At 42.6% G+C, this 27,356-nt stretch overlaps 1 protein-coding gene and 1 long non-coding RNA gene across 3 annotated transcripts; one reads left to right on the top strand and one right to left on the bottom strand.

Moving 5' to 3' along the window:
• Positions 1 to 3,958: 3,958 nt before the first annotated feature.
• Positions 3,959 to 18,187, bottom strand: MOSPD1 (motile sperm domain containing 1). 2 transcript variants are annotated; one of them, XM_055817870.1, is made up of 7 exons: positions 18,052 to 18,187; positions 12,494 to 12,750; positions 12,238 to 12,313; positions 8,799 to 9,025; positions 6,690 to 6,851; positions 6,010 to 6,113; positions 3,959 to 4,497 (listed from the first exon to the last, which is right to left on the bottom strand). In XM_055817870.1, the coding sequence occupies exons 2-6, from the start codon at positions 12,645 to 12,647 to the stop codon at positions 6,034 to 6,036; spliced, it is 699 nt and encodes a 232-aa protein (XP_055673845.1). In that variant the 5' UTR covers positions 12,648 to 12,750; positions 18,052 to 18,187; the 3' UTR covers positions 3,959 to 4,497; positions 6,010 to 6,033. The 2 variants fall into 2 exon arrangements, with proteins under 2 accessions (XP_055673845.1, XP_055673846.1); XM_055817871.1 differs by lacking the exon at positions 6,010 to 6,113.
• Positions 18,188 to 18,240: 53 nt separating this feature from the next.
• On the top strand, positions 18,241 to 26,263 carry LOC106112185 (uncharacterized). Its single transcript, XR_008749714.1, has 2 exons — positions 18,241 to 18,417; positions 25,466 to 26,263. It is a non-coding gene; the product is annotated as an uncharacterized LOC106112185 (long non-coding RNA).
• Positions 26,264 to 27,356: the final 1,093 nt, after the last annotated feature.

Here is a 27,356-nt window from a genome sequence, read left to right on the forward strand (position 1 = left end):
TCTTTGATAGGAGTTTTATCAAGCATCTTGTTCCTTGGTATCTCCTGTTCTGCAGGGATCAGGGTGACGGCAGTTCCGTGTGTCTGAGCTGATATTCCACAACTGAGGTGTCACAGGGAGCTGGTCACCAAGGCGGGCCTTGTTCCTCAGGGCCAGGAGACCCTCTGTTGCTTTGATTGTGCTGCTGTGGTCATGGTTGTGCTCTAAATTATTCCTTTGCAGAGTCTCTGCTGTTTCAGGGACCAAGGTGCCTGCCTTTGCCTGCACGTAATGCCACGTTATATTGTCAGCGTGGTTACAGCTTTGCAAATTTTCAAGAGCTCATATGCATTAGCTACAGTTCGTTATCCAAAGTAAACAGCTAGTTAGCATACAGAAGAGAGCTTCTGTAGAAGACAAAAATAGACCCGAAAAATGAGTGTATCCCCTTACTTGGCTTTACTTGTTACGGTGTTGGCCTGCCTGTGTTCATTCCTCCAGCACTCGTTTTTTGTGGATACAGAGGTTCTCCAGGCTCCTTTCATTTATCCGTGTGTTATCTTTAAATGGTTTTTGCCGGGCTGCGTGGCGATGCTTCCCCGGGTTTTCTGGCTTATGTGGCAGTGCTGAGCAGGCGATCTGCTGCGGGCAGCAGTGCCCTCCGCTCTCCTCCAGCAGGTTCAGCCGTAGTTTCATTTCCTCGGGCAGCAAGCTACGCCTGCAGGGAACCTGGAGCCCAGCGCCAGCACCGTTACCTTCGTCTCCTTCTCCTCCACTCCGGTGGGAGACGGTGCCATCCATAGCACTACGGAGAGGAGGGAAGTGCCCCGTTTCACAGGACCCCCGGGAGGGTCTCGTACAAGGTCAGAGGGTGAAGAAAGCACCTGAGCTGCTCTGACCCAAGAGCCCAAACTCCCTCCTGGCAGGGAGGTGATTTAAGGTTTGGGGTTTAAGACCTCACGTACAGCTTGGTCCCTGAATTTTGAGGTTGCCCTGGATCCCCACGGGCCCTATGAAGCATGCATCGCTTGGCACCCAAGAACTTTTTTTCCTGTAAACAAAGTATTCCTGGATCTGGCTCAGGCAAGTTTCCTTCTGTAGCCTGGCCCCAGCAGTGGGATGAGATACCAGTGCACGTGGGTCTGAAGCACGAGATTCATGCTCCTGACAAAGGAAAGGGAGGATGGAACTTGGCATTTGTGAGGAAAGCGAGGTATTTTACATATACAGACAAATGAGGGCTAAAATACGGTGATTTATTGCCAAACTGATCTGGCAGCCTCTTTCCAGTTGAGGCTTGTTGGTTATCACATACTACTTAGGTGTGAACAGAAAATGCAATACTGTACAGTTGGCTTTGACAGTTCTTAGCCAGTTGATTCCAGGAAGGATTTCTCCGCTGCGTTGCTGAAGGCACGGCTCTGTGCATGGGTGTCTCTAGAAGCAGCTCAGATGCTGCTGTTAAAGCTGGTTAAAGGCGCGTGGTGACCGTTGCCCCCGCCAGCCCCCTCGGTTACCTTCCTGTGGCACCTGAGCAGCGGCAGCAGCAGCTCAGCGTTTCCCTTTGCAGGGACCGGGTCTGCCTGCAGGTGAGCTCCAGGGGAGACTGATCCCCCCCACTCCCCAGCCTGGGGGGGCTCCATACCCTGCCATCCCTTGTGAAATGAACTGATGATCAGAAAGTTTGGAAACTGATGATCCCTGGAGCTCTGAAACAGTTATATTGGGTCTATTACAGTTTGAAGCGTTCTGTGATTTGCTCCTTTAGATAAAATAGGGAAGTCCAAGTGTTTTCTGAGGCAGGCAAGTGCAAACACCTAGATGAGATCACGTACCAAGCCCACAGCTGCCCGGAGTGACGCTGGTGAACGTGATCTCGGCAGCAGTCCCAGCCCCTGCCTGCTGGCATTGCCCCCCTGAGATACCGGTGCCATAGCAAGTGCTGGGTAAACAAGGTAATTGTTTCTGCTGGATGATCTTAAAGCCTTCCTAGCAGTCTGCTGAAAATACTTTTCCATTTCAAGGAAATGACTCTTTTGTTTGTCTTAAAGAGTCAGGAATGGGAAATGACGTGAAGGCTTAACTGTTTTTCCTGGTGTTTTTAAGAGGAGGCATATTCACTGTCTCAGGTCTTATTTCCAAAGGCATTCGGTGTTCTCCATAACCCTATGAAGTACTAGAGATGTGTGCGTGTATATATACATATTATGTATCAGAATTATCTTGTAAATCTTCCATGTCCACCTGGTAAAATTGTCTCCCTGTGCCCGTACCGTAACATGATTTGATATATTCCCCTTGCAGTGCTGAACCGACACTGTCCTCAGGTCTCATTCTCCCCAAACTGGAATAAATCTGTGATTACACAGTGTGCTGTAATCTCCCTGGAGCAGAAAGAAGTCAAAATTCACATTTGTCATGCTTACTTTGCCCAAGCACCAGTTTTATCTGCATTTGCTGAGTTACACTGTGCATTTAATCTTTCTTATCGGTGTATTGCTCCTTGCATGCCCTTGGAAAAGACATGGTCCAATGTTTTAGGTGCCGGTAACTTTTTGTTACCAATTTCTTTGGTCAAGATGTTTCTCTAAACCAATCACCTCTTAACTTCCTTGAGACCGAATGCTGGCAGGCAGGGTCTCTGTTGGCTGTAATCTCCCTGCTCAAGGCTCGTGCGTGCCCTGTCCTGCAGGACCAAGGCGGCTGCAGGTGTCAGGATTGGTTGTAGCAACTCCGGGTTCTTACACGTGGGCTTCTCTCTCTTCTGTACTTCTGCAAGTGCCTGGGAAAACATGATCCTAGCCCATGACTAGAACTCTAGGATATGGGGCAAAAAAAGGTGGGTTTGGGTGTGTTTCGTGGTTCAGGGTTTTTTTAAATCACTTGAATACATATCTTGTTAACAGCCAGGCTGATGTACCATGGGGTGGTTTTAGCTCCCTCCCCTTCCTCAAGAAGCAGCAGGTTCAACGGCCTCGTGGAAACCAGAACTGACAGCGTAGGTACCTAACAGAGAAACTACAAGAATGCAGCTCCGCAGTGGTAGGAAAACACCGTCACCCAAAAAAAAATACGATCTCAGTGTTTGGAGGCAAGTGCTGTGTCTGCAGCACCGCTCTGGGACACAACGTTCTCAAACCACTTAATAACTTTTTTTTTTTTTAAATGCATGTTAATGTTTGACTCTTCTTTATCATCTGACACTGATAGATGACACAATTTCAGTTCTTCTGAGAATCAAGCTGAAGCAACATTTTATTGTCCTTTAAAAACTTACTTGTCTTATATATAAGAAAAAAATGTAGTGATTAACAACTGGAATTCAACCTTTTTTCTTTTTTTAAAGCAACACTGTTACCTGCATGGTTTCTTTGTACTTCCACATATAAGCAGAAAAGCGACCCATAACATGCAGGGGGAAAGGAGGTTTAATTTCCAAAATGTGTTCTCTATACAGACCAGAGCATATTATAGACTTCTTATAAACAAAGATTTGCATGTATGAATCAAATGCATTAATAATGCCCCTTCAGCAGAAATATTTTTAAACTTAACATCTTGACAGTGAAATGTCAAATGAAAGGAAATACTTACTATATGAAACAAGACAAATATTCACCTAAAGTTAAAAATGGCATTTGAGCAGGAGTTTCTGATACAAAGGAAATCCCCTACCTTAGCTGGGGGTGAAGGGATGGTGTCAAGGAATGCCTGTGTTGCTGTACTGAGTTTGGTCTCTAAAATCATAAAAATGGTGAATTTTGTGTTAGTGTGCAGCGTGAGTGCAACTTCTGTTACTGCCACTTAATTCACATATTGCATGCATCCCTAAGAAATGAAAGGATCTGATTACAGAACTTGTTTTTATTGTCTACAGTTGTGATACAAAATGGCTGTTGCAGAAATTACTTCCCCAGGTAAGAAAACGAGCACTCAATGCTATATCGGAAATAATGAAGTAAGGAATTTTGAGAGTTAATTCTTCACCTAAAATTCATGGTTTATTTCATAGTTTCACTGATGGAATTTTTAATTTTCTTCAATGATTAGTCATGACTCTCATCCTTCTGGTATGTATACAGAAGTGTTATGCACCAGCCTCAGCATGTACAACCAGAAACCAAATGAACATTTTACATAAGACAGTTTGCTTTTGTAGTGATCACGCACTGATGTGAACATAGACTAAAAATAACAAATGTTGCTTTAATAAGGATTTTTTACAGTAGGCGTAGATATAAAAGTTTTTCAAATTATTTTCACAGGTATCACTGAACATTTCATAGCTGTCTGTTACAGAAGCACCGAAAAGTGCTTTGAGTCTTTCATTTATTATACATAGTTAAAATATATTACACTTCTGAAGGTATCTTAAATCACTGAACAGTTTTGCTAGCATCTTAATGAGCCAAATGGGAGTAAAAGGCAGTCCACATTCATGATGTGAATATACAGTAAGGTGTTTGACATCCTATTAACTCATTGCTCATGTTCTCAAAATAACCATGGTGATGAGACCTGAAAGACAAGAATTAAGAACTAAACACAACGCTTTAATTTCACTTAATAAAATATTTAAAATTCAGTTTACCCTGTCACAGGCCAGTGCATAAATACATGCAGAATGAGTTTATATATACGCTTCACTTAAATACTAGAAGTATTGCTCCAAATGTTGATGTAGTCAAAAACTGTGTAAAAAAGGGGGGGAAAAAAAAAACCAACCAAACTGCACTGAAGTGGCAGTATATCTAGTAACTAAATGCCAAAGCAGCTATAAATACTCCAGACAATTACTGATCTCACTACTGGAAAATCTTAACGTTAAGATTTTAACTTACGTAAGTGTAACGCTAGCACACAAGCCACCCGTTTTTGTGGGGGCTAGTTATGGGCAGTGTAACTCGCATGCTGAATCATCAGTAAGGCAGATTAGCTCAAGGCTCCAAGACATTTTTGTTCCTGCTCTGTGCAGAATAACTGATCAAAGATTAGTTTTAGACAAAGATGTTAGGCTTCCTTGTCAGTCTGCACAGGGAGCTTTCTACAGAGCCTTTGTGACGACCTTTAAAGAGGGAGGAAGAAAAAAAGAACTGCTCTGATAGAGGTTAAAAACAATTAAAAACAGATGAAAGCAGGAAATGTGGGGCTAATAAACCTACTCATAACTCGCTGAAAGTTCACTTTAATTATGTGCTGATACAGTGCAAATCTGCAAGTTCTTTAGCCATAAGTTACATGGCAGAAAGCAAGAAGGCATACAGAAAAACATTCGGGCTCCCTCAATTCCAACCTTACATAACACCAAAATAGTAGTTTATCTGTTCTTAGGCAATCTAACTTTCTTGCAGGCTCAGATGACGTCAATATAGCAGCCTTTCAATGCAGAGAGCTTAGCTATTTTATATATATTTAAAATATTATGATTAATATAATTTTTTATATATGTGTATGTATATATATGTATTTATCTAAGCTTAGACAATCAGTACTGCCACAACTGCTGTAGGCCTTAGCTTGGATTATCTAAATCATTGTAGAGTAGTAACAGAGGCTTCTGGAAGGTGCTACAGGACAGCCTACACCACTTGTACAGGGGCTTTCCGGCAATAAAGGGTTTGACTCATGTCTGTAAAGCAAATACTCCTCAACTGTCAAGTGTGCCCAGTTGGTTTCTTCTCAAGAGCAATCAGCTTTCTGCGAGAGTTGCACACAGAATGATCTTTCATGAACACTAAAACCGCTGCTACCAGAGGAACAGGTTAAGTTGTTGCAAGTGTATGAAGTCAAATGACTTAATACTACAGCTGGCACCAGCAGAAACTGAAGTAATCTCCAAAACTAGAGACAAACACCAAGCAAGGATTACTGCAAGGTCCTGATCTGAAAATACATCACCATCAGCTCAGGCAAAGAGCAACAAGTGAGTTTTCAAACCATTTCAGCAGACTGACTTGCAGGAGTCAATCAGTCAAGGGAGTGTGCGTGTTAACCATCAAGAACTTGCATCTTTTCCCATCACTACCTCACCTCTAGCTATCAGTTTGAAGCTGCCTAGCTCGTTTCCTTTAAATCCTCATTTCTGCCAGGTAGTGGGACAGGAGAACTGAGTTTAGTGTGACTGTTCTTCAAATCTGAAATAGTTACAGGAAAATAGTCATAACAAGTAAAATGTGCAACTTCTCTACGTTTGCTAATTGAGGAGCAAGTTACACATCAGGAAGAACTGTGGATGGTAGTGGTCTCTTAGGGTTTACAACAACTTATTTCCACACATTTCAACTGCTTATCAGGCAGGTAGTGAATGGAGCCTTTCAGGCCAGCTCACCTGGGTTGGAGAGAGTAACAAAACAAAAGAGATCTAGGTTCTGCAGGAGAGTAACTCTCTGTTTCAACATAAGAATAAGAAAGAGCACATTCCATTCAGTGTTGTTGGCAGATGACTACAGTTGGCCAGTCATCAAATGAAGGTGAAATTAACATGTAGGGGCCTGTATATAATACCAACTAAACTCTAGTCTAAAACACTTACGATAACTGATTTACCCTGATGTCACTATGGCTGCAAGTTAAAATATAAGTGGAGATGTAAACCAGAATGTAATGTGGTGCTTTGTCTCCATCAAGTTTCCTGGAGCCACTGGCAAACACAGAAGTTTCCCAAATCACAGAAGTTGCAAGAAAACATTTACAAAATCCCAAATACTTACCTAAAACATAAGCAGCTACTAACTTTTGATTCACACTTAAGTGGAGGTAGAGAGGCACCAGGGATTCCATTTCCCCCAACGTAGGTAGCATTAGTGCTGCAATACACACTATTCCTAGGAAGACTGTTAGTAAACTAGGTCCCGACGAGGCAGTTCTGTTTTCTGAAAAACAAGACAGTACCAACTGTAAGGAACACCTAACCAATAGAAGTGTTATAGATTCTGCAAAAATACTTGCAGTGCAATGGAGCTGCAATATCCTCAGATTTTCTTTTTCCTTTGGAGTTTGGAGGGGGTGGAAAACAACTCTTCAAGCCACCCTTCTGAAGCTTCTGCCTTTTGCAGTGGAGAAGGCTGCTGCCTGGTGTGATGCTGGGAATTGTTTTTACGTGACTTCCCAAACCTCTCCCTTCTGGGGGAACAGAGCCAGCCAGGCCCAGCAGCTATACAGACACACTCATGACAGCTGGATGTTTCAGCTGCACTTCAGGTTTCACCATGCGGCCTGACTCCACTCCTTGATATTTCCCTTCAGTGATTAGTAATCAATTGGGAAAGAGCACCTAAAGAGCTGCACAGGCAGACAACTGCTTACGCCTCCAGAACAAAACTTGGCTATAGCAAGAGCACAGGTTCTTGGGCCAGATGAGTTCCCCTCATTTCTTTAGAGGATTTAAGGGCTGCACCTGCCAGAACCAGTTTACATGCCACAAATCAGTAATATTTGAATTTTACTTTAAAAACTCTGAGAACGAACCACTTTGACAGTCAAGTATCACCAAAATAAGGAATTGCAAACTACAGATGAACTGTCCTTCATGCTTTTTATCGCACTGCAGTTTAATAGCTGGAACCTGCTCAAAGGCACACTGTAATCTTTGAAAAGAGCTGTTAACATGGTAGTTGAATACCTCTAACCAAATTCTTAAGACCCACTGGAAATTAGCCAATGTTCTTACAAAGTTTTTCTATCCTCAGTGACTAGCAATATGTGTCCTATTTCAATTCCATAAATCTGTTATTTTTAGGCTGCAGGTTATATGCAAAGACTGTAGTTGCTTTGTTTACTGTTTTTCTGTAAGCAAGCAATACAGTGTAGTCAACAAGGTTTTAAGCAGAGAAATAGCATCTGGATGAAGACCAGTATCAGATTGTTCAGGACAGTTCAAACCCTCTTACCGGAACAACTATCATAGTACATTTTGTTCCCTGAACCCAGAGATCTTTGTAGGTTTGCTTTAACCATGTAGCCTAGTAATACCTGTTCTTGAGGGTTTGGGGTTTTTTTTTTTTAGTAAAAGGTGTTTCACCAGTCAACAAACTATGTATAAACATAGTGAAACAGTTTGGCTTTAACAGGAGGAACGCTCTCAAGCAGTTTCATCTATTTTCTGGAACTGATTTTGTTCTTGTCATGAAAAATAAAACAGCGGCAAGAATATTACAGTATAAATCAGTAGAAGTAACAAGAACGTAGACTGTCAAGTCAAGAATTAGTTTACATTCAGTTCTGGTAAAACTTGGTATTTTTTGTATCTCCCTCTACCACTTCAGTTTAACAATTTGATCCAGGTTTTCCCCAAGACTGTTGATTCACTTCCTCACATATGAAAGATGCAAAGAGTTTTCAGCTAGCGACTGTGCTTTTCTGTACTTGTGAGACAGACAAAGGAGATGGCTCAGAACAAGGAGCACTTTAGAAGATGTTTTGGCACTATTTCCTGCTCATCAGGAAATGGAGGATTAAGGGTTTGGAACAAACTCAGAAGGGGCATATGTTCTGAAAAAACCCAGGGGAAAAAATAACTACCAACCTTTTGCAGATAAATTCGCACTGGCTGTAACAGAACTTCTGCACCAGAGGAACAGAGGAGGTACTCTCCAAGGTATGACATGTAAACACGGGGCAGCAAAGGGTCTTAATTAATCAAGCCAGCATAAGCAGCACAGCCATAGTTTGGGTTCTTGGGATCCCCCAGTGATAAAGACAGCAGTCTTACAGCTAAGTAAAAATAATTATTTTACAGTTTATTTTAATCTAGTCTTTCTAGTCACTTGAGCTGTTCATAACCGATTCAGAAGACAGGAGGGGTAAAAGATTTCAGCTACCTGGTTGACACAAAGTCTGCTCGAAAAAGACACTTTCAGCCAGGTGTTCTTTTATTCGTTTTTCCTCCTCTTCCTTTTGTTGTTGCTGTTCCTTTGCAGACGGAAGTAGAGTAGCAATAATCTCCTTTTTCCCTAATGCCTTCCTCTGGCTCTGCTCAGACACTTGTAGACGGAATTTATCTATCACACCATAGTAAGAAGCCCGAACATCTCTGTGACGAATCACACTGCAGAGGAAAACAGCATTTTCAAACAGAGGAACTAACAAGAAGCATGTCTCCTATGGATTTACATCCTGCAGCCCAATGTTTCCCCTCTGACCCCCCACCCAGACAGACTGCGACAGTCCAGATCCCCATTACCTCCTCCATCACTCAATGTTCTTTAAGATTTGGTCTTGCTTTCTTTCTTTCTCCCTCCTCCCTCCTTACGTCTGTTCTGGTTCCCAAATCTATATTCTCCAATTGGCTGGCCAAAAAGAACAGTTAATTCTTTACCTCAGGCACACCTTTGCCTTGATCTGAGGCCTAGCTGCCAAATTGCACGAAACCCCCCTTCTCCTTTATCAAAGTTGTTTGACGCTGGCCAATGATTTTAAAAGGTATGGGGGGACTGGACTGGACAGGGAAGGAAAGAAGGAAAGTAGGACTGCCAACCACTTGGATAGGTGATGGCACAAGTCTAGCTTTTTGAGGAAACCAGGCTCCAAGCTTTATAATTATACTTTCTCAGAAGCAAAACTCATTCACTTTACAGACAGGATTCAGCTAGATTTAAAGGGATTTTTACAGTCAGAGGCCCACCATTAAGAGCATGTTGACGCCTGTGTATCTACACAAACATTTCTTATCTGTCCTCGGTGAAATAAACCTGGATATCAACAGCAGAGCTCTGTGCCGTCACAGCTTTGCTCATCAATCTAGCTACCTTGAGCATGTTTTGTAGCCGTCACTGAAATACATGATGCTGCAGATACTTGACTAGCTACCGGGTGTAGCTACACAAGCTGCAATCACAACTCAGAATGCAGTGTAGACATCCGAGTTATAGCTATGAGTCAGTTATTTTCTTGGTAAACCTTCTCACTGTCCAGCAACCACTCTCGCTCTACTGTTTTGAATACATGGACCAAGGTGGCTTCAACAGTAAAACAGGGTGATAGTTGTTGCACTCCTCCTAGTTTTATGGCATTTTGTGGGAAAAATTATATGTTGGACCTACAAAAGGCACGGTTTTAAAATAGCACTGATCAAAGGCAATACAGACCTCTAAGCAGTGCTCTGCTCAACTACCTCATCTCTACGTTTATGATTCATTTCGAAAATACGTATCTAGTATTAAAAAGCTGTAACATTTAGGTTCTGAAGTCATATCAGCTCTTAGGGTTAATATGGATTTTAATTATTTTTCCAAAGTGGAAAACTTCTGTGAAAGGCTATTTTAAATTTCTAAGGTAACAATCTTAGGTTAGAAAAATACCTACATATCAGTGATTTGGCTTCAAGAAGTTTGGCTTCAAGAGGGGAAAAAAAATGGTTCTACCCTTAGTGATACAGGATAGTAGTCTCAAAATTGCTTCAAGAAACCTAACTTTGTGATAATATATACATTTAAACGCTTCAAGAAACACGTTTTGTGTTTCAGTCTTCAGTTAAAGGAACTGTATCACATCAAGATACCTACAATTATTAATACAGCCAGTGTTTGTAACCAGTATCTAGTCTGAATAGACTGTTCAGCAAGGAAACAGAGACTAAGTCAACCCCCAAGCAAAAAGGCTGCAGGAATGTACAGAGTTTTAAGTCACTTCAGAGGCAAGAGCGTGCTTATGACAGGCTTTCAGGAAGCTGGGTGTTGGCTGGGCAACTGCCTTCACTAAAACAAAAGGCTTCCTCCCCTGCCAATCCTAATACATACAACTCTCAGCACATCAGAACAGCAGACTCAACTCTTTAATTTCTTCCTTTAACACTTCCTTTTAAATTTTTGTTTCTACTCTTAGTACCAGGGCACTAACTACCAAACTAAACAGAATCTTTACATAACACTGTGCTATGAGAACATGCATCTGCTGCCAAGCAAAGAGATATTTTTTGCAGACCCTTATAAACAGATACATTCTCCTGTTACTTTTTAGAGACCATTGCATAATTGGAAGCTCTGTAGAATATCTGTTTATCTGGCAAATGGCCATACTTGCATAGTACTGCTCATATCCTAGCAGTAAACACTGCCCTTAGACAGCAACTGTTGGAATGGGATGGGAGTTTTTACCACACAAAAAAACTGCCTTGGAAACACGCATATGTCTTATCTTTTTATTTAACAAAAGACATTTGTTTAAAATTAACCACATGTAATCAAGCTTGTGTAAATGTCTGCTAAAGACTGGAATCTTCACTGATACACCGGTATATTCTAACCTGTTTTGTTCCATTTTTAGGATTGTTGCCCCTGCCCATTGAAACTTTTCAGTTCCATGTTTTAAACTTCCCTTTTATTTGGCGAGTCCTTGGCATCTTCCAAATTACACCTAAGGAAAACAGCCTACAGGGAAGAGCCATTCCCAAGCACTGCATTATTTATCTAACAAAAGACGGATCATTCAGCAGTGGAGTGTTTTGTATATGACCATTTGTTAGCTACAGATTCCAGAAGGTGTTTTACAGTTTGCAAATTTCTATTCAGAAAGCTCAGTCTGCACTTTTAGGTACTTCATACTTTCTTTATCTGTACATCAGCACAGAAATAACATGGCAAATGGAAGATGAAAAAAGTTGGTCTATTTTAGCCTAAATACCTACTCTACATTGAATTATAACAGCCTACAGACCCTGTACATTGCTGTGGTTACTTAACTGGCTTTCTTATTTTCTCTGTTACTGAGTTGGGACCTGACAGGAGAAACAAGTAAAGGGGAGACTGAGAGATCCAAGAACGGGAGTGCAGCACCCAGGGTGAAAGGTAGACAAAAGTACCTTTATTAAACGTGGCCCAGGAAAATGTGCTCAGTAGGACTGCGCACATTTTCATTTTGCCAATCTGCAAACAAACACTTCTCACAAAGAAATCTCAACCCTGGGGGTCTTGCTTTTCTTGTTATTTATCTTGTACAAAGAAGTACTCAGAAGAGGCTCACATTACTCTCACTGCTGGTTTACATACTATACTACAGGTGCATTTAGTAGCATTTTATTTTGCCTAAAGACAAATTAAAGAAGGAACTACCTCCAACATTGTAACACCTCTGCCCTAGAGCGAAAGAACAGCCAAGACCAGATGGCCACAAGAACACAGAAGATTAAGAAAATATTGTATCTTTATCCAACATAGTTTATACTCTGCGTGCTGTCATTTACCTCTTAAATAATAAAAGAAATTATGATAATCAGATGTTTTACATTAGAAAAAAAACCACCGACAACCAACTTTTACTTACATATCAACACAGCACTGCGGCTTCACTGCACCAGTAGCATCAACCACTGCGTATTTATTTGGAGTTGTACAAAGAACTGTAACGAAAAGGACAGTTGTGGTAACAAATCATGAACTAATACCTCACCAACTTCAACAGATACATGTAAAGACACGAGTTTGGTTTTGTCACAAATATGATTTGTTACATGAATTATAATTGGACTGTTCAAGAGCACCAACTGACCCTTAAATAGAACTTAACCTAAGAAACCCACCTTTGAATTTTAAGGCAAACTCATAGGGGTTATATAGAGTCAACACCTGCTTGTGTGTTGACTGGTCATCTGCATAAAATATAAGTTCTGTAGGAAAAACAAAAACAGGAAGATTTCCTTCCACTAACTCTGGCTGTCTTTTTTGCTGCTGCATTGGCACTGAATCCTCCTTGCTGCTTCTTGTGTTCTTATGATTTTGTATCCTCAGAGACTTCAGTTTTTGAATCGTTTAAGAATTCCAAAGCATTTTGGCAATTCTAAAGGAAAAAAGGGGAAAAAAGAGAAAAGGCAAGAAGATTATTTCCATAAGTCTATACTAAACTGAGGCAGTCAACAAAGGTGTGAAAATACAAAAATGCGATGCCTGGTTATGAATCCACCTCTATTTAAGTTCCTTGAAAAATACGGAAATAGAAAAAATTTTTGCATCCAGTTTCCACCTGTTTAACAAACTGCTATAAAATAAATGGATAAGCACTTCTTCAAAGTATTGCGGCAGCATTTTGGGGTCCCAGTCCACAACTAAGGTTGCTTATGCTGGGTCTTTGCAACACAAACCAAACAACGACAACAAAAAAGATATCCCATCCTGTCCTCAGGACACTAACACGCGAGAAGAAACAGAGCAGAAATGAGGGAACACAAAGATGTAAGGCAGCAGTAGTCACTGCTTAGGCAGGAATCCTTCTGCAGTGGTGACCTTCCCGGATGAGGTGTAACAACTTAGGTATCTGCTCACACAGCCACTGAGGTATGTCAAATCCCAGAGATTCAGAACAAAAGAATGGGAAACACCCTCACGCCTTGCTTAAACTAAACTCTAGTTACAACTGCATGGTAGTTACAGGCAACCAACTGAAAAGTAACTGGGATGAATAACACCAAACAGATTTGGGATTTACTATTTGATTAAAAAATAAGACGGGTCTTCTACCACCACTGCCTCTAACCAAAGTATTACCATTGTAATTCTCCCTCTGCCATCCCTACAGTTTTGTTTTATTTTGAGTGACATTCCAGAATTAAACCAGAACCCATGACCCAACTAAGCAACAATCCCAAATGTAATTCATAAAATAAAATTAAAGCCAGACTCCTCAGCACACATACCATTGACTTTACACACTACAGACAGAACAAAGCGAAACAGCTACATATCTGTCCCCAAAGAACGTCATATTTTACTGTAGCTTCTATAGGTTAATTATCAAACTGAAAGTGTCCTTTGAGGTTTAACTTTTTTGTATAGTAGAAAATATTAGAAGAACAAAAGGTTCCTACTGACTCATCAGCTGTCATTTCCACCTCCATTGAAGTTTTATAAAACAAGGTCCATTTCGGCTCTTCTCCCGTCTAATAAACTGATCTGGTTGCACCTTATGAAATGTAGTCTCCGGACTTCCCAGCAGTGAATAACCTCATCGTGAACAATCAAAACCAAATGCTTATTTTTGCATTCTAAACATCATGATATTCATGTTTCCAAGCACCAGCTATGTGTTTCATCCTTGAAATATGAGACAGGTTTAGGTGTTTACTTGAGTATATCTGTCATATCTTCAGATTTACAGGTTCTGATTCTTACTCACAAACTAAGCTTCTAAATTTACATGTTTTTTTTTTTAAATAGCAAATCATCCCTGTAGAATTTAAATTCATGGCTCTCACTGGAATGTCTTTTCCCAAGATCCAGTTTCTTTTCAGAGCACAGGTTTGTTTCCACTGCACTGAAATGCTACTAATAATATTCTGAAAACAAATCCCCAAAGATAGTGTTCCAAGTTGATGTCCTGCTACCTTATTAAGAGTCTAAAAAAAAAGCTCTGTAGGTGGCCACTTGGGTTCCAAGTGCTGCTTAGAATTTTGGTGGATCCCTTTTGTTTCAGAAGAATTAAACTCTGGAATCACTTCATGCAGCAAGTGTACGTATCATTACTTTAACAACTTAATGTACTATTGCAAAGTGAGATTCATTGTTCCATTCAAATATGTTAAGGCTATATGAAGAACTAATGTGGAAAGCCTGCCAGCTCACAGCAATACAAAATTACTTACTCTGAAACTTCTCATAGGCAGATGGGTGAAGGTGTCTGTTTTGGGTCTTTTTTTGTTGTTGTTGGGTTTTGGGTGGATTTTTTTGAAGGGGGAGGTCCCCAAAAGTTAGCTCGTTGCAGTATACAGTAAGCATATGTGAGAATCTTTGGTCCTTATGCATATCTATACTGCATACATTATGCACAAGAGAAATAGAGGCAATCTTTGAAATTAACAGGTTGGTTTTTTCCTAATAAGTGTTTTAAACTACTGTACACCCAATAGCAAACTACTGCTATATATTTAAGTGACTATATGTAATATTTTTAAAAAAAATTGTATAATAATATTATTTCAATGCTTTAGTTTTTTATTTAATAACTGCACATGTTTCATTCCGATTCTTGTCATCATATCACAACTCCAGTTTCTTCAGCTCAGCCAGGTGTTTAGGTGTCCAAAACCCCACAAATCACAACAACAGTGGAGGTATAGATCACTAAAGCCTATCAACAGGCTCATTTTTCTTATGCAGCCATTAAAAACACAGTGCATAAACCTTCCAGGATTCCACAACTTGCAGGCGGAAAGCCACCAATCTTAAAAAAGTATATCCCGTTATTGCTTCCTTTTCTTATTTAACTTGGCTGGATAAGAAGGTACCGCCCAAACTGGCAAAAGTAAAATCTGGCAAACCCAGACTTATAATAGACACGTTTGCTGACACAGCAGCGTCATTCAGGATATAAACGTCTGGATTTCTAAGCAAGCAACCAGCATCCTTTTTAAGACCATCACTTTGGCTTAAAAGTCACAGCGCTGGGATATCTCCCCAAGTAACATCAGCAGAAGCGCTCTTCCCAAAGACTGCATTATAAACTGTACATATGCTGGGAAGATTTGACGGTTTAGTATTAACAACAGCATACCTTTCATACAGCACTCATCACCAAGAAACTGCAAAGACTTTCAGAGAAAGCCTGTCTCATCACAACTTCTCTGCGCAGATGAACCCTAAAGCAGCACTCATGTTCAGAATAAAGCTACGCAGCTGGCTGCCTTTGGCACCCCAGCCAGTTAATTTAAAAGAAACTTGGCTGCTGCTCTTCTGCGCTGTAGCTCAGCAGATCCTCACAACAATCGCTGCATTTTGTAGCCAAGTCACCGTGATTACTTGCAGAACATAAAGGTAAGCACAAACCAACCCGTACAAAACTGAGATCTGTGGTCTCGATTCTGTGACCTACGCTGCACAGATGGGTTTCTCCTAGTACTGCCAACGAAACTCCCTGCAGGTGCAGGAATCTGTCAAATGTAATGCTCGTTACTGGACATGGGCCAAAGTACAACACCTGAACAATGCCAGCTTGCTTTCCAACGCTCTTTGAAGTCCAGACAAACAATTGTCACTGATTTTTTTTTTTTAGCACAATAAGGATCTTTCCTCCCTGAAGTTACTAAATATATACTGCTGGTGCCACAATAGGACAGATCTGCCAGTTTTTCCTTTGAAATCCCTTTCCTCATAAATTTAAACTTGACAGAGAAAAACATGAAGTGAAACGTATCTTCTCTCTAGGACCCGAAATAACACCATTTGTGATTTGTTTTTACTTAACAAGTATCTGCTGAAAAAATAAATCAAGTGAGGAAGTTTTTTGTTCCCATTGTAACTTCCAACAGCCTTATCGCCATGGCTTCTGAGTGCATTTGTTGGTTGGGTTTTTTTCCTAATGACTACAAATAACTCTACAGAATGTCATCTGGTAAACACTTTATTCAGAAGATAACCTCTTTACAGTCATAGCCTCCACATCCTCCTTTTAAAAATTGTCTCATTGCAGTGTAATCTATCTTTGTTAGATCTCATGATCTACCCTCTGATTCTACCCAATAAGGTCTTCTACACTATCTGCTCAATAAAACTCATGCCTTTTGAGCGCATATTTACAAAACAAGCCAAAACCTTCTTCAAAATTCCCTCCTATGTCAAGTTGAGCTACGTGTAAATATGACATAGAATCCAAAGCAGATCTATTAACATTCTGTTTCTCCAGAAGTTTTTGAAGGCCTTAACATGCACTGACGCAAACCAATGTTTAAACTACCTGCAATTATTTGGGAGAGTCATCCAATGATTAGAGCACAGACCCAGGAGCCAGAATGGCTGGATTCCATTTTTGCTAACTCTGTCACCGACACTCCATGACCTTGAGCAAGTTGGTTAACCTCACCTCAATTTGCTAATCTATGAAGGCACATATTCCGCAAAGCATTTAAGTAGGCGGATAGTCACATTTAAACTGGCAGAACCACTCTGACACTTTGCAAAGCCTGGGCCAAAATATGCTACCGTTTACCTCTTTGCAGGGTGATGGGAAACGTAATTAGTAACAGTCTCCAGTATGCTGTAAAATGAAATAGTCTCAAAGCGTTACCTATTAGCACAGATGACTACAACATGCATCAATCATGCTGATACTGACAGCAAAATTTACCAGGACCTCATTACTTATTTCCTTTACTTTTTCAGATACTGAAAAGGTGACAGTAGCAAAAAACATTATTCAAATGCAACTAAAGAGACATGTGAAAGCAGGGAAATATGAAATAACAGCTACGCGTTGCTTCTTCTGAGCCGTATAGTAGAACGGATCAGAACCCTATGGAAGGCTTTCAAGGGCACACCTACTTTAGTCTCAGTTTTCTCACTTTCAGGTTGTGTTTGATGCATTAAACCCAACTCGTTTTTAAACGTGTATTAGTGCTCATTAGCGCTACGTGGCCTGTCCCCCTATCCCAGGCCAGGCTCAAATACTCTGCCCCAATGCCGAGGTGCCACAGACTGACAGCAAACCCCCCTTTCCCCGGCGAGCGGAGAAGAAAGGCACCCCGACCGGCCCTCCCAGCGCACCTGCCGAAGGCAGGGGAACCAGCAATAACCGCACACACTTAATTGACCCTCTTTGTTTTCCAACAAGGAGCAGCAGAGATAAAGGCTGAGGTATCTGCGCGCTAACGGCCTCTCCCCGCAGCCTGCCCTGCCCGTGACGAGCGCGCTGCCAGCACCGGCCCCGTCCCGCCCCGTTCCCCACCGGCAGCTCGGAGCCAGCTCCGGCGAGCCCCGGCCCCGCCCCGGCCGGCCCGCACCCCCCGGCTCCGGTGGGAGCGCCCGGACCCCGCTGCCCTGCTGCCCCGCTCCCCGCCGCGGGTGCGAGGGGCCAGGCCGGGCAGGCGGCGCCGGGGCCTGGCAGCTCGGCCGCCGCCCCCTCCTCCCTCCTCACGACGGCGCCGCCGAGGGGAAGGGCCGCGGCGCCACCAGCGCCCCCACCCCGGCCCGCACGGCCGGAGCTGCCGGGGCAAAGCTCCGCGCTCCCCACCGCAAGGAAGGGGAGGGGAGGGGGGGCCCGGCCGGCCAGAGCCGCTGCTGCCGGGCCCGGCGCCGCCTCACGCCCAGGGGTGCCGCTCCTCCGCCCCGCGCCCCAGCCCGGGGGTGTCGCCCGACGCCGCGGGCCCGAACTCACCCCTCCGGGGCCGCTGGCTGCGGGCTCGCGCGGCGCCCCCTTTGTCCGCCCCCCCCCCGCCTGCTCCCGTCACTGCAGGTAGCGTCGTCGCTATGGCTGCCGGGATCGCGGCGGACCCGCTACCGTCCGCCGCCGGCCGGCCGGCCAGCTATCGCGAGATGTGCCGGCGCCCCGCCCCTCGCCCGCCACCGTCACTGCCCCCTCCCTGCCGCCGCCATGCCAGCCTGGGCGGGCGGCGCTCAGGGCCTGGTACTGCCCTTGGCGGCGGGGGCCTCGTTTCTCGGCTGCTTCCATCCCCAACCGGTAGCACGGTCTGGGGCCGTGCCACGCCGCCGTTCCGGGGAGCCCCGGCGCCGCGGGGAAGGGGTGAGCAGCCGGGCTGGGCTGCGCTGCGCTGCCCCGGCCGCAGAGCGAGGGGAGGCCCCGCGGCGGGAAGTGGGGGGGTCTGCAACCGGCCCGGCGCGCCTGTCGCGCGGGACGGTGTCTTTTAGGAATAATTTCCCTCATCCAGTGGTTTCTGAGGGCTGGCCCCTTCCGTCAGGGTTCCCGGCCGCTCTTCGCTCTCGCTGGCCGTGGGGCTGCCGTGGGTCCTGGCCTGCGGGCTCCCCGGCCCCTTGCCCGTCCCCCGGCGGGGGTCAGCCTCAGCGCAGGATAAAACAAGGGGGACGTGTGTTTGTGATGCTCTAATCGTACAGCAGAACAGCTTAAATGGGGCATGTTGTCTCTAAACTGTTCCTCTTTCTGTTACCTTTCTTCTATAGTCTTCTTACTGGTGTGTTTTTGTTAAACTGGGCTTCAGCCCATTTTATGCATATCCCCTGTCACCTTGAGCTGGGCTTTTTCCTCGCTTGGGCTTTTAAGCCCTGTATAATCTAAAAAACACGCAGCAGCGTAATGGTCACCTAAGATCATCTGCAACTTTCCGATTATTAATGCAGCAAAATACTTTTGTTGTATGTTGGGTGAATAATTAAGGTTTATATTAAGCCATCCAGTCAGCAGGATTGCAAAATCTTTGACCCTTTACCAGGCTTTACCCACCAGTGAAATGAACACACTTCAGTGGTGAAATAAACACAACAGCCATTAGTATTTCACAATAACATCGTGAAACAAATAATGAAACAATCCAGGACAGGAAGTAATGTATTTTGTCTGTTTAAAATAATGTAAGATGTTAAATAATAAAAAAAATATCCATTTTGCACTTTAGCCAAGATGTGTTAGTGCTCACCTTTTTCCTGATAGTAGATCAGGAAAAAAAACTTCTGCAGATCTAGTAGTTGCTAATAGTTTATTAAGTTTCAGTCTTACAGCCACAAATCACATAATATTACAGTTAAATTGTTATATATAGAAATAACAATCTTGTCAGAATTTCTGCAGATGCATGCAGTGAAAACTGGCAAAATATTTTGTTTCTTGACAAGTGTCAATCAGCTTATGGGGTTTAACATGTTTATAAATAAACTGGAATTCTTGGTTTTAAACAGACTTATCAGACATCAGCCTTCAGGATACATTCAGAAGATTATTGTTTTTACTGAGTATTAATCAAATGCAGGGTGTTGCTGATTTTGCAAACCTGTCTCAGGAGAAGCAGCAGACATAAACATGCTTCAGAGATACTCAAATTTGTATAAACAGAATGATCAAATTAGAAAAAACATAATTTAAAATGGCTAGACTTAGAAGCACGTTAATTAGCTAAGCTGATGGTTTCCAATTCACCCAGCTCATTTACAAAGAAAGTTCAGAATCTCTGAAAACAAGTTTTAGGTCTCCCTTTATAAATTTACCAGGATTCAACTTTGGTTTATCTATCACACATTTAATAATGTTTGCATCCACTGGCCACCTGTTGAAAATCAGAAATCATGCCAGTCTCCTCTTACCTATTGCTGAAGCTTGGTTTTAGGTTATTTTGTTATTTTAAAAGCCCTGTGTTAACTCCAATTAAATGTTAAAGTTTGTGTGCATACAAGTAGGAGTCAGTGTTCTTCTGTTCTTGTTGCTAGTGCCTGATGCTTCAGAGAGCACAAACCCCACATCACTGACAATTGTGCAATAATGTGCCCTTGAGAGAGATTTATGCCCCATCCCAGACACTACTAAAGTTACATATATGCCATCACTATTTAACCAGCACTGACGTATGTGAAAATATTACAGAGCTGCTTGATAAACTCACTGGTGCCGAGATTTTTGGTTTTGGGGCATGCCCAAAGCCTGGCCTGGCACAGACCTACTGCTCTTCTCACTGCCATGCCAGCAAGGCTCGGTGCTTTAGGTGGATGAAAAAAATCGTTGAGAGGATGTGTATGAGTGTGTCCACATGCCGTGTACTGTGGGTAGACTGCTCATCTGCAACGTGGGAGATGGAGACTACTGCCATGGGTGGCAGTAACTAGTAGTATCTCAGATCTGTGGGAAGTTTTCTCCTTTATCATTAGGTTATTGTTTCTTTTGCTTTCTCCTGGTTGGGCTACTTTATTTCGCCCAAATAATTAATGATTTCTAGGATCAGAGGCAGATTGAGGTTGCAGTCCTTGTTATGATGCTGTTAGAGCAGAGAAAAGACGGGAGGAGAAAATGTGGATGAAGAAATCTGAAATACAGATGCTAAGGAGTAGAAATAGACGATGCAGTAGAGAATCTGTGACAAGTTTGTGAGGTCACTTTAAGTAGGACCTGAGGTGTAAAAAAGTTCTGTTCCTGTAGCTAATGTTTGGTCCTCTGCTTTTTTACCTACCTTAGAAACCACTGCAAGCTACGTAAAAGCATTGGTTAGTCTTCGGTTACATCAAATACTGCCTCCTTGCAGCATGAAACGTGAGACTGGAGTCTGTAGATACAGAATGCTCCTGAATGACTATGTCGGTTTTGGTTGCTGTGGTGATTATCCATCTGTTTAAATACTTCATATGGGAGATTCTCAACTCATTTATCATGGAGGAGACTTTCTTAAGTTGTGAGAAACACAGCATTATGCCTGATTCCTGTAATTTTCACACCTGATTAGCAAAAAGTTCCACTTTGTCTGCCATGGCTTAAGGAGATTGTGTAGTGTTTAGGTACAGAGGGTACAGCACTTGGGTTCTGTGGTCACCACTAGCCCAGTGTGCCTGTAACATTGGCACATGTGTGATAGTTGTGCAGCTGGAGAGGCTGACTGCAAACACTTTATGAGGGGGCCTCCTTTAAAGAATCCTCAGATTCTTTATACACAAAATAAATTGTATTTTTACAAACTCTGACAGGAAAAGAACTAGTGTGCAGACAGGAGAGACCTAAACATTTTATATATCTGAATCTAACCTATAGCTCTTAATGCATTTAATCCTTAATAGGCAATACTCTTATTATGATATTTTGTTTTTCTTGACGGTTGCCTTCTCCATGGCACAACATGGCAGATCCTCTTTGACTTTGAAGTAACGCAGGAAATGAAGTGAGGTATCTGCATTTCTATTCACGCCCGTGTTGTGTTGTTTTTGTCTTGTCTTTCTGTAGAAAACTGAGTTTTCTTTCTAATTAATACCTATTTATAAAACCCTCATAATAAAAGATCTTTTTTTCACTTGAAGAGACTATCAAAAGAAACAAAATACTGCTTTCAAACTGCCACCTTAAAGCAGCATACATATTCTGACTTGTAACAGAAGCAAGAATTGCCCAGCCTAAATAGTCCAAGCTGTTCTAGTAACTTTAATTCACCGGTAAGGTTTGGTTGGGGTTTTTTTTGCTTGCTTATATGGCAGCTTTTCAGATTCCTCCCCCCGTGCAAATGGCAGCATGCTGTATTCCCATTTTGTGTCACTAGGGACTTAAATGTACTAGCATGCAGTTTTTTGTGTCAGAGGTTAGACTTTGTTTTTATGACTAATAATGTGGACCTTGGGAGCCACATATCTAAGCACTGTTGAGGAAATACCTAGACCTCTGTTAAAGTGTAATCCCTTTCAGGGCATGCCTATACAGGAGAGTAAAGACAGCTCAAAGCTCTCTCTGCCCATGTTCCACAATGGCTGGAGGCAAGCCAGTTCCACCTTAGAAGTCCTTTAGCTTATCTCTCTGCCCGTGCTGATGGGTCCCTGAGATGTACCTATGGACACGGTGAGCACAGCATGCCAGAGTGACATATTTGCTGCAGAACAGATAAAATGATTTGGCGAAAATACAGCCTAAATTGTAGCTGTCTTTAAAACACTGAATGTAAAACAAGGGCAGGTTTCATGCATGCTCATTCTTGAGAATAAGGCCGATGTAAGATCTAAGTGATCATTCAAGTCCCTCTCGGGCCTTGTGCTGAGTGAATTTTGCCCAAAGTATGCTTTATACTTCAGACAGGTATCAGCGTTCAGTTCCTTGTACTGGGTGTCGCATGGTTCTTCGTGTGGGAGTTCCTGACCTGTGCTTTGCTCTGTGAAGCTGTATGAAAGAAGCCATAATTGAGTCTTAGACATACCATGGTATTTATAATCATTTAGAAACCTCAGAGGGAGCAAACATTTAGAGTTTTATCGACAGTCATCGTCTTTATGAAGTGTAGGATCTATTTCTGCATCGTCTGTAGGACCCTGCTGAGAATCTCCATTGTCCTGCTCATCGGAAACCTGCAAACCCAGCATGGGCTCTACTTCTTTCAAGGATGTGCATATACATCTCTTATAAATAAGCAGTTATGGTTGTTTCATTAGACCTCTAATAACATCTCTATTTCATTTTCCTTCTGAATGTTTACTTCAGTGTTGACACGTATTTATAATGTCATCTCAAAAGTAAGAGGCTATCCTGTCAGATTTACAGCCATTATAAAATATGATGCTATCTGCATACAAATGGACGCTAGGAACCTTACAGATTTTTCCCTATTATTACTGCCTAAGGAAGCAATAAAATTTTAACATTTACTATTGGGAAACACCTGCAGAGATTAAATTAAAACTAGATTATATGCTTATCAGTTAAATGTTACAAAAGCAAATTCTTTAGAGATTAACATAAAAATCACTGTTATCAAAATCTTATTAAAAGCTTCACTTAATACAATCCATTTTGCACCTCTGCTGCTCAAGCATTCTACGTGTGCAATGTATTAAGTCTTTGTGCAGCTGTACAGAGGGAGGCAGGGCAGCCTCACTGATGGCTTTGCTATCGTGTTAGCAAATACCTGCCCTGATATTTAGATTTGTCTTTAAAAGCTGACCACAAGCACCATTTGTCCTTCTCTTTCTGATCCTGGCCCTCTCTGAAGGGCCCTCCACATTGCACGCTCTGTTTCTTGAGCATGGCACCAAGGCGTGCTCCAGGCTCCCTCATGGAGTTCTTCTGGGAATTACTCTGGAAACCACTTGTCCTTCCTGCTGAACTCGTTCCTTATAATGGTCAGCAGGACAAAGACAAGGGATTTAAAAAGGCTGGGAGTCAAAACCAAGAAGCTGTTGTTGCTGCTAAGCAGATGGTCTCATGCTTAGTTCGTGCAGCCTTTGGTATGTTGCAGACACACTGCAGAATAGAGATCTGGGAGGTGAGCACGCTGGAGTTGATCTCTGACCTGGAAATTCAAAAAACGTCTGGATTTGGGCTTTGCTGCCACCAACGACTGAGAAGTTTACAGTGCAGATAATATACGTGCACTGACTTGAAGAGGACACTGTCAGCACAGATCCTACTTGCGCTTGAGTTGCACACACTCAAATTAGAGGTTAGAGTTTATTTCTCCATCTGGTATTATGTGACCTTTGACTCAAGGCATTAGAAGCAACATGCCTTGGGCATATTCTGAACTGTGTATGGGACGGTACAACTTGGCAACAGCCACATCCCGAATTACTTAAATGAAGGCCCAGACTAAAAAAAAAAAACTTTGATTGTAGAGATCCTACTGAGTCTGGTGGATCTGGAGAGTATGACATTAACAAGAGATTGAGATCGTTGATGAGATGACTGTAAAATGTCTCGAGTCATGTAGTTTACCAAAAGCCAAATTCAGAGGGGGATTAGGAAGTATCAGACCATGGATTCCTGCAGACCTCTATCCTGAAGACAAATGTGATACAGGGACCTCCTGGCCATTTTTTCCAGCCCCATGCCATCTCCTCTGTTGTTGGTTGGCACAGACCATAACATTTAGTTAAGTGAATCAGACGCATGGGGGAATCCAACTTAAAAAAACCCAAACCCCAACAAATTTGGTTTATAAAAATAGATAAAATAGTGCATAGACCAATGGGGTGGGGGGTGCAGAGCCGAAGTGTAGCTAAAGATCGGGGGAATAGAAATAGCTGGAGCTTGCTTTGCAGGGAAGAAAACGTGTCTGCAACCCTGGCCTAACATTTTAAGTAATAAGAGTTTGCTGGCCCAGCTGATTTTCAATGAAATAGGTTAGGGAGTGTTCAAACAAGTAAATCCAGATCAGAGGGGTGGTAACCTATTGCAGGGCAATGCTCAGCAGCCTCTGGGCACACTGGGGGAGGACTCTGCTGTCAACACAGCTGGATTTGGGAGGAGATACTTGTCCACAGACAGACTCCGCAACTGTCGCAGCCTAAACCAGTCTTGCCATGTGCCTCCCTCTCCAGAGCAGTGTGTCTCCTCTGCAGCTGTAGCATGCAGTTTGCCTTCCCCTGTGCCTGCAGGGACGAGTTGTGCATTAGCATTTTTATAACAAACTTTCCTTTGAGGTAATGGACATATCTGGTAACTTCAGCAGAAGCCATGGCCGCATCCGAATACTGGGTGTGAGCCTGCATTCTGTCATTTTATTTGGACAAATTACAGTATTTAACTTGGAAAGGCCTGCTTATGTCTCTTGCTCGACTTTCAGGCTCTGAGAAGGTGAATTACCAACATGGGGATTTAAGATTTCATTTTTCAAAAATGACATACATTTTTGTATGTACATACCTATATCCAAGATGTAGAAACTATTTAACTGTAGTCTGAATTTTCCATAGCCATTATGCTAAGTAATTCACTTCTACTGCCACTAGAGGTATAACATTCACTTGAGCAAATACCAAAGGAAACATTTAGTTGGAAGCCTTGCCCATATTAATATTTCATTTTTCAAATAACGTTTTTGATCTGGGTTTTTTTTGAGGCCTCAGCCTACTTTGCCTATTCCTGTTGGGTAGCCTTTCTTTTATCGAACTACAGCTGGCTACTCATGAGATGAAATGCCACTTTGTGATTAAAGGGTACAGAATTGAATGCTCATTTAAACTGCATAAAAAGCTAAATTATAGTATCAGTCATCATATCAATCATCTGTGACTGCCTCATGTGCAAGCTTGTACCAACACATTTGAAAGCCTTATTCCACATTGCTTTTTGTTCTGGTGCAAATTTACATTTATTCTGAAATGCAAACATTACGAAATTTATTTAAAATTAATTTCCTTTTTTTCAGTGTGATGACCAACTATCAGACGAACCACCCTTTTGAAACTCAGGAAAATGTCAGAGGGGACAAGGATAGCTCCCACACGTCCTCTGGGACTGGCAGGAGAATGCTGTGTAACCTGGGGTTCAGTGGCAGACCTGCAGTGCCTACGCAGCCTGAGTGCAGCCGACGGGATGGCTCAGCTCAGCGGTGGTGGGTCTTTTGTGGGGGGTGGCAGAGGTTCGCTGAATTATACCTAGCTACAGCCCTGCTGGAGCATAATCTCTGTCTGTTTGAAGTTTGTAACCTTTCTTTCAAAACTGTCTGACATGCTCAGAGCAAGGCTCTGCCAGCTCAGCGCTGCCTGTGCAGAGGAGCCAGGGAGCAGCGGGTTGCTGTGGGAACTGCCCGCTGTGCCATCGCAATGCTGCGGCCGTCGCAAGCTCTCCCGCTGCAATCGGCACGGCCTGCTTCGGCTTCCCACTGCATTTCCACATGCTGCTTTTCACCTCCTCCTCAGCTCTGCCCGATGAGTGCAGCCCAGCAAGACACCAGCGCGCCAGCTCGGGAGCGAGCGTGGGGAGAGCGAGGTGACGTGAGCCTGAGCTGCAAATCTCTTCATGGATAGTGAGCCCCCAAAGCAGCCTTCCTGCCATGTTCTCCTTGCAGGACTGCACCCACCTTGCTCCAGAGAGGAATGGAAAAAACCAGGAAAGTCCATGATGAATGCTGGAAGGAAAGATCTTTTTCACTGGTTTTGTGAAGTTTAATTTGTTATTTAGGGTAAAATTGCAGCATTCAGAAAATAAAGGCATGATGGATAGATTGAAATGTCTGTTTTAATTTAGAATATATTGCACTAGAGTATGGTATACACCGTATTTATAGGCACCATGCTACATGACAGAGTAAAATTATTTTGAAGGGAAGACATTGAAACAAGACACCAGATGCTCTCAGAATTTTTCCTTTCCCCTTAAAATGAAATTTTGACAAAATTACTGATTGCTTGAAGCATTTAATTATAGTAAAAGTGGGATTTTGATGGGAAAGGTGTTTCCAGCGTACGTGAAGCACGGATCCTCGTAAAACTTCTGGCCTATTGCAGCCTTTGGGTTGCTCCTTTCCCCAGTACAATGCTAACAGCACAGTTCGGTGCAGACAACATAGATACTGCACTTGGTGTATTCTTATTGTTAGTTTCTTTGTACTTTTTGTAGTAATACTGATAAATTCACCGGAGTCTTATTACACTCACAAGAAATTTGTGACTAAGAGAAACAGTGTACATTTGGGATACTGTGGATTATATTAGCATAAAAGTCAATAAACTAATACCACTGAAATTATAGCAATGTGAGATAAAAATCTGAACCACTGATTTCATTGAAAACAACAGATCTGCTATCTGATCTTACTTCTGCCCTATATACAGTCATCAGCAAGACTGTGCCATTTATTTACTGCTTCCCCCCATTGCACACAGAATCTTAGGGAGTAAATTCCATTGCAGAAGTACTTAGAGTGCAGTTCTCTGGAACAGTTGTGTTCAGAACAAGTTACCAACATGCTTTCTCCCCAAAATCAAGAAAATAGGTGGCAGCCTTTTATGTTTTGTCCACAACTTTGATAACTCTTCCCAGGGATACGGTTTAGTGTCAAGTTGACCTTTACGGTTTTCACAGCTAAGGCAACAGTTACATAAAAAGGATGAATGAGCAACAACAAAAGAGGAAGGCTGGGATCATATAATCTGAAAACTGGAACTGCCTGCATTTTTACTTTACTATTTCAGTAAGGGAGGCAGCACTGAAAAGTGGTCAAAGCTCACAACTGTAGGGAAGGAAACAGAGGTCCTGCTCTCATTTCTGCCTTATATTCCCTGAATTGCCCTGTGTAAGTTGCTGAAGACCAGACT

This window comes from Falco peregrinus, chromosome 13 (assembly GCF_023634155.1).
Source record: "Falco peregrinus isolate bFalPer1 chromosome 13, bFalPer1.pri, whole genome shotgun sequence".
Classification (NCBI taxonomy): domain Eukaryota; kingdom Metazoa; phylum Chordata; class Aves; order Falconiformes; family Falconidae; genus Falco; species Falco peregrinus.

What these genes read in the sequence shown, in the direction of transcription:
- MOSPD1 (XM_055817870.1), bottom strand. Translation starts at nt 12,647, where the DNA reads ATGCAGCAGCAAAAAAGACAGCCAGAGTTAGTGGAAGGAAATCTTCCT. An exon ending in CCGCAGTGCTGTGTTGATAT is followed by an intron (nt 9,026 to 12,237) that starts GTAAGTAAAAGT and finishes TTTCCTCTGCAG; the next exon opens with TGTGATTCGTCACAGAGATG. An exon ending in AGTAGCTGCTTATGTTTTAG is followed by an intron (nt 6,114 to 6,689) that starts GTAAGTATTTGG and finishes TAACTATTTCAG; the next exon opens with ATTTGAAGAACAGTCACACT.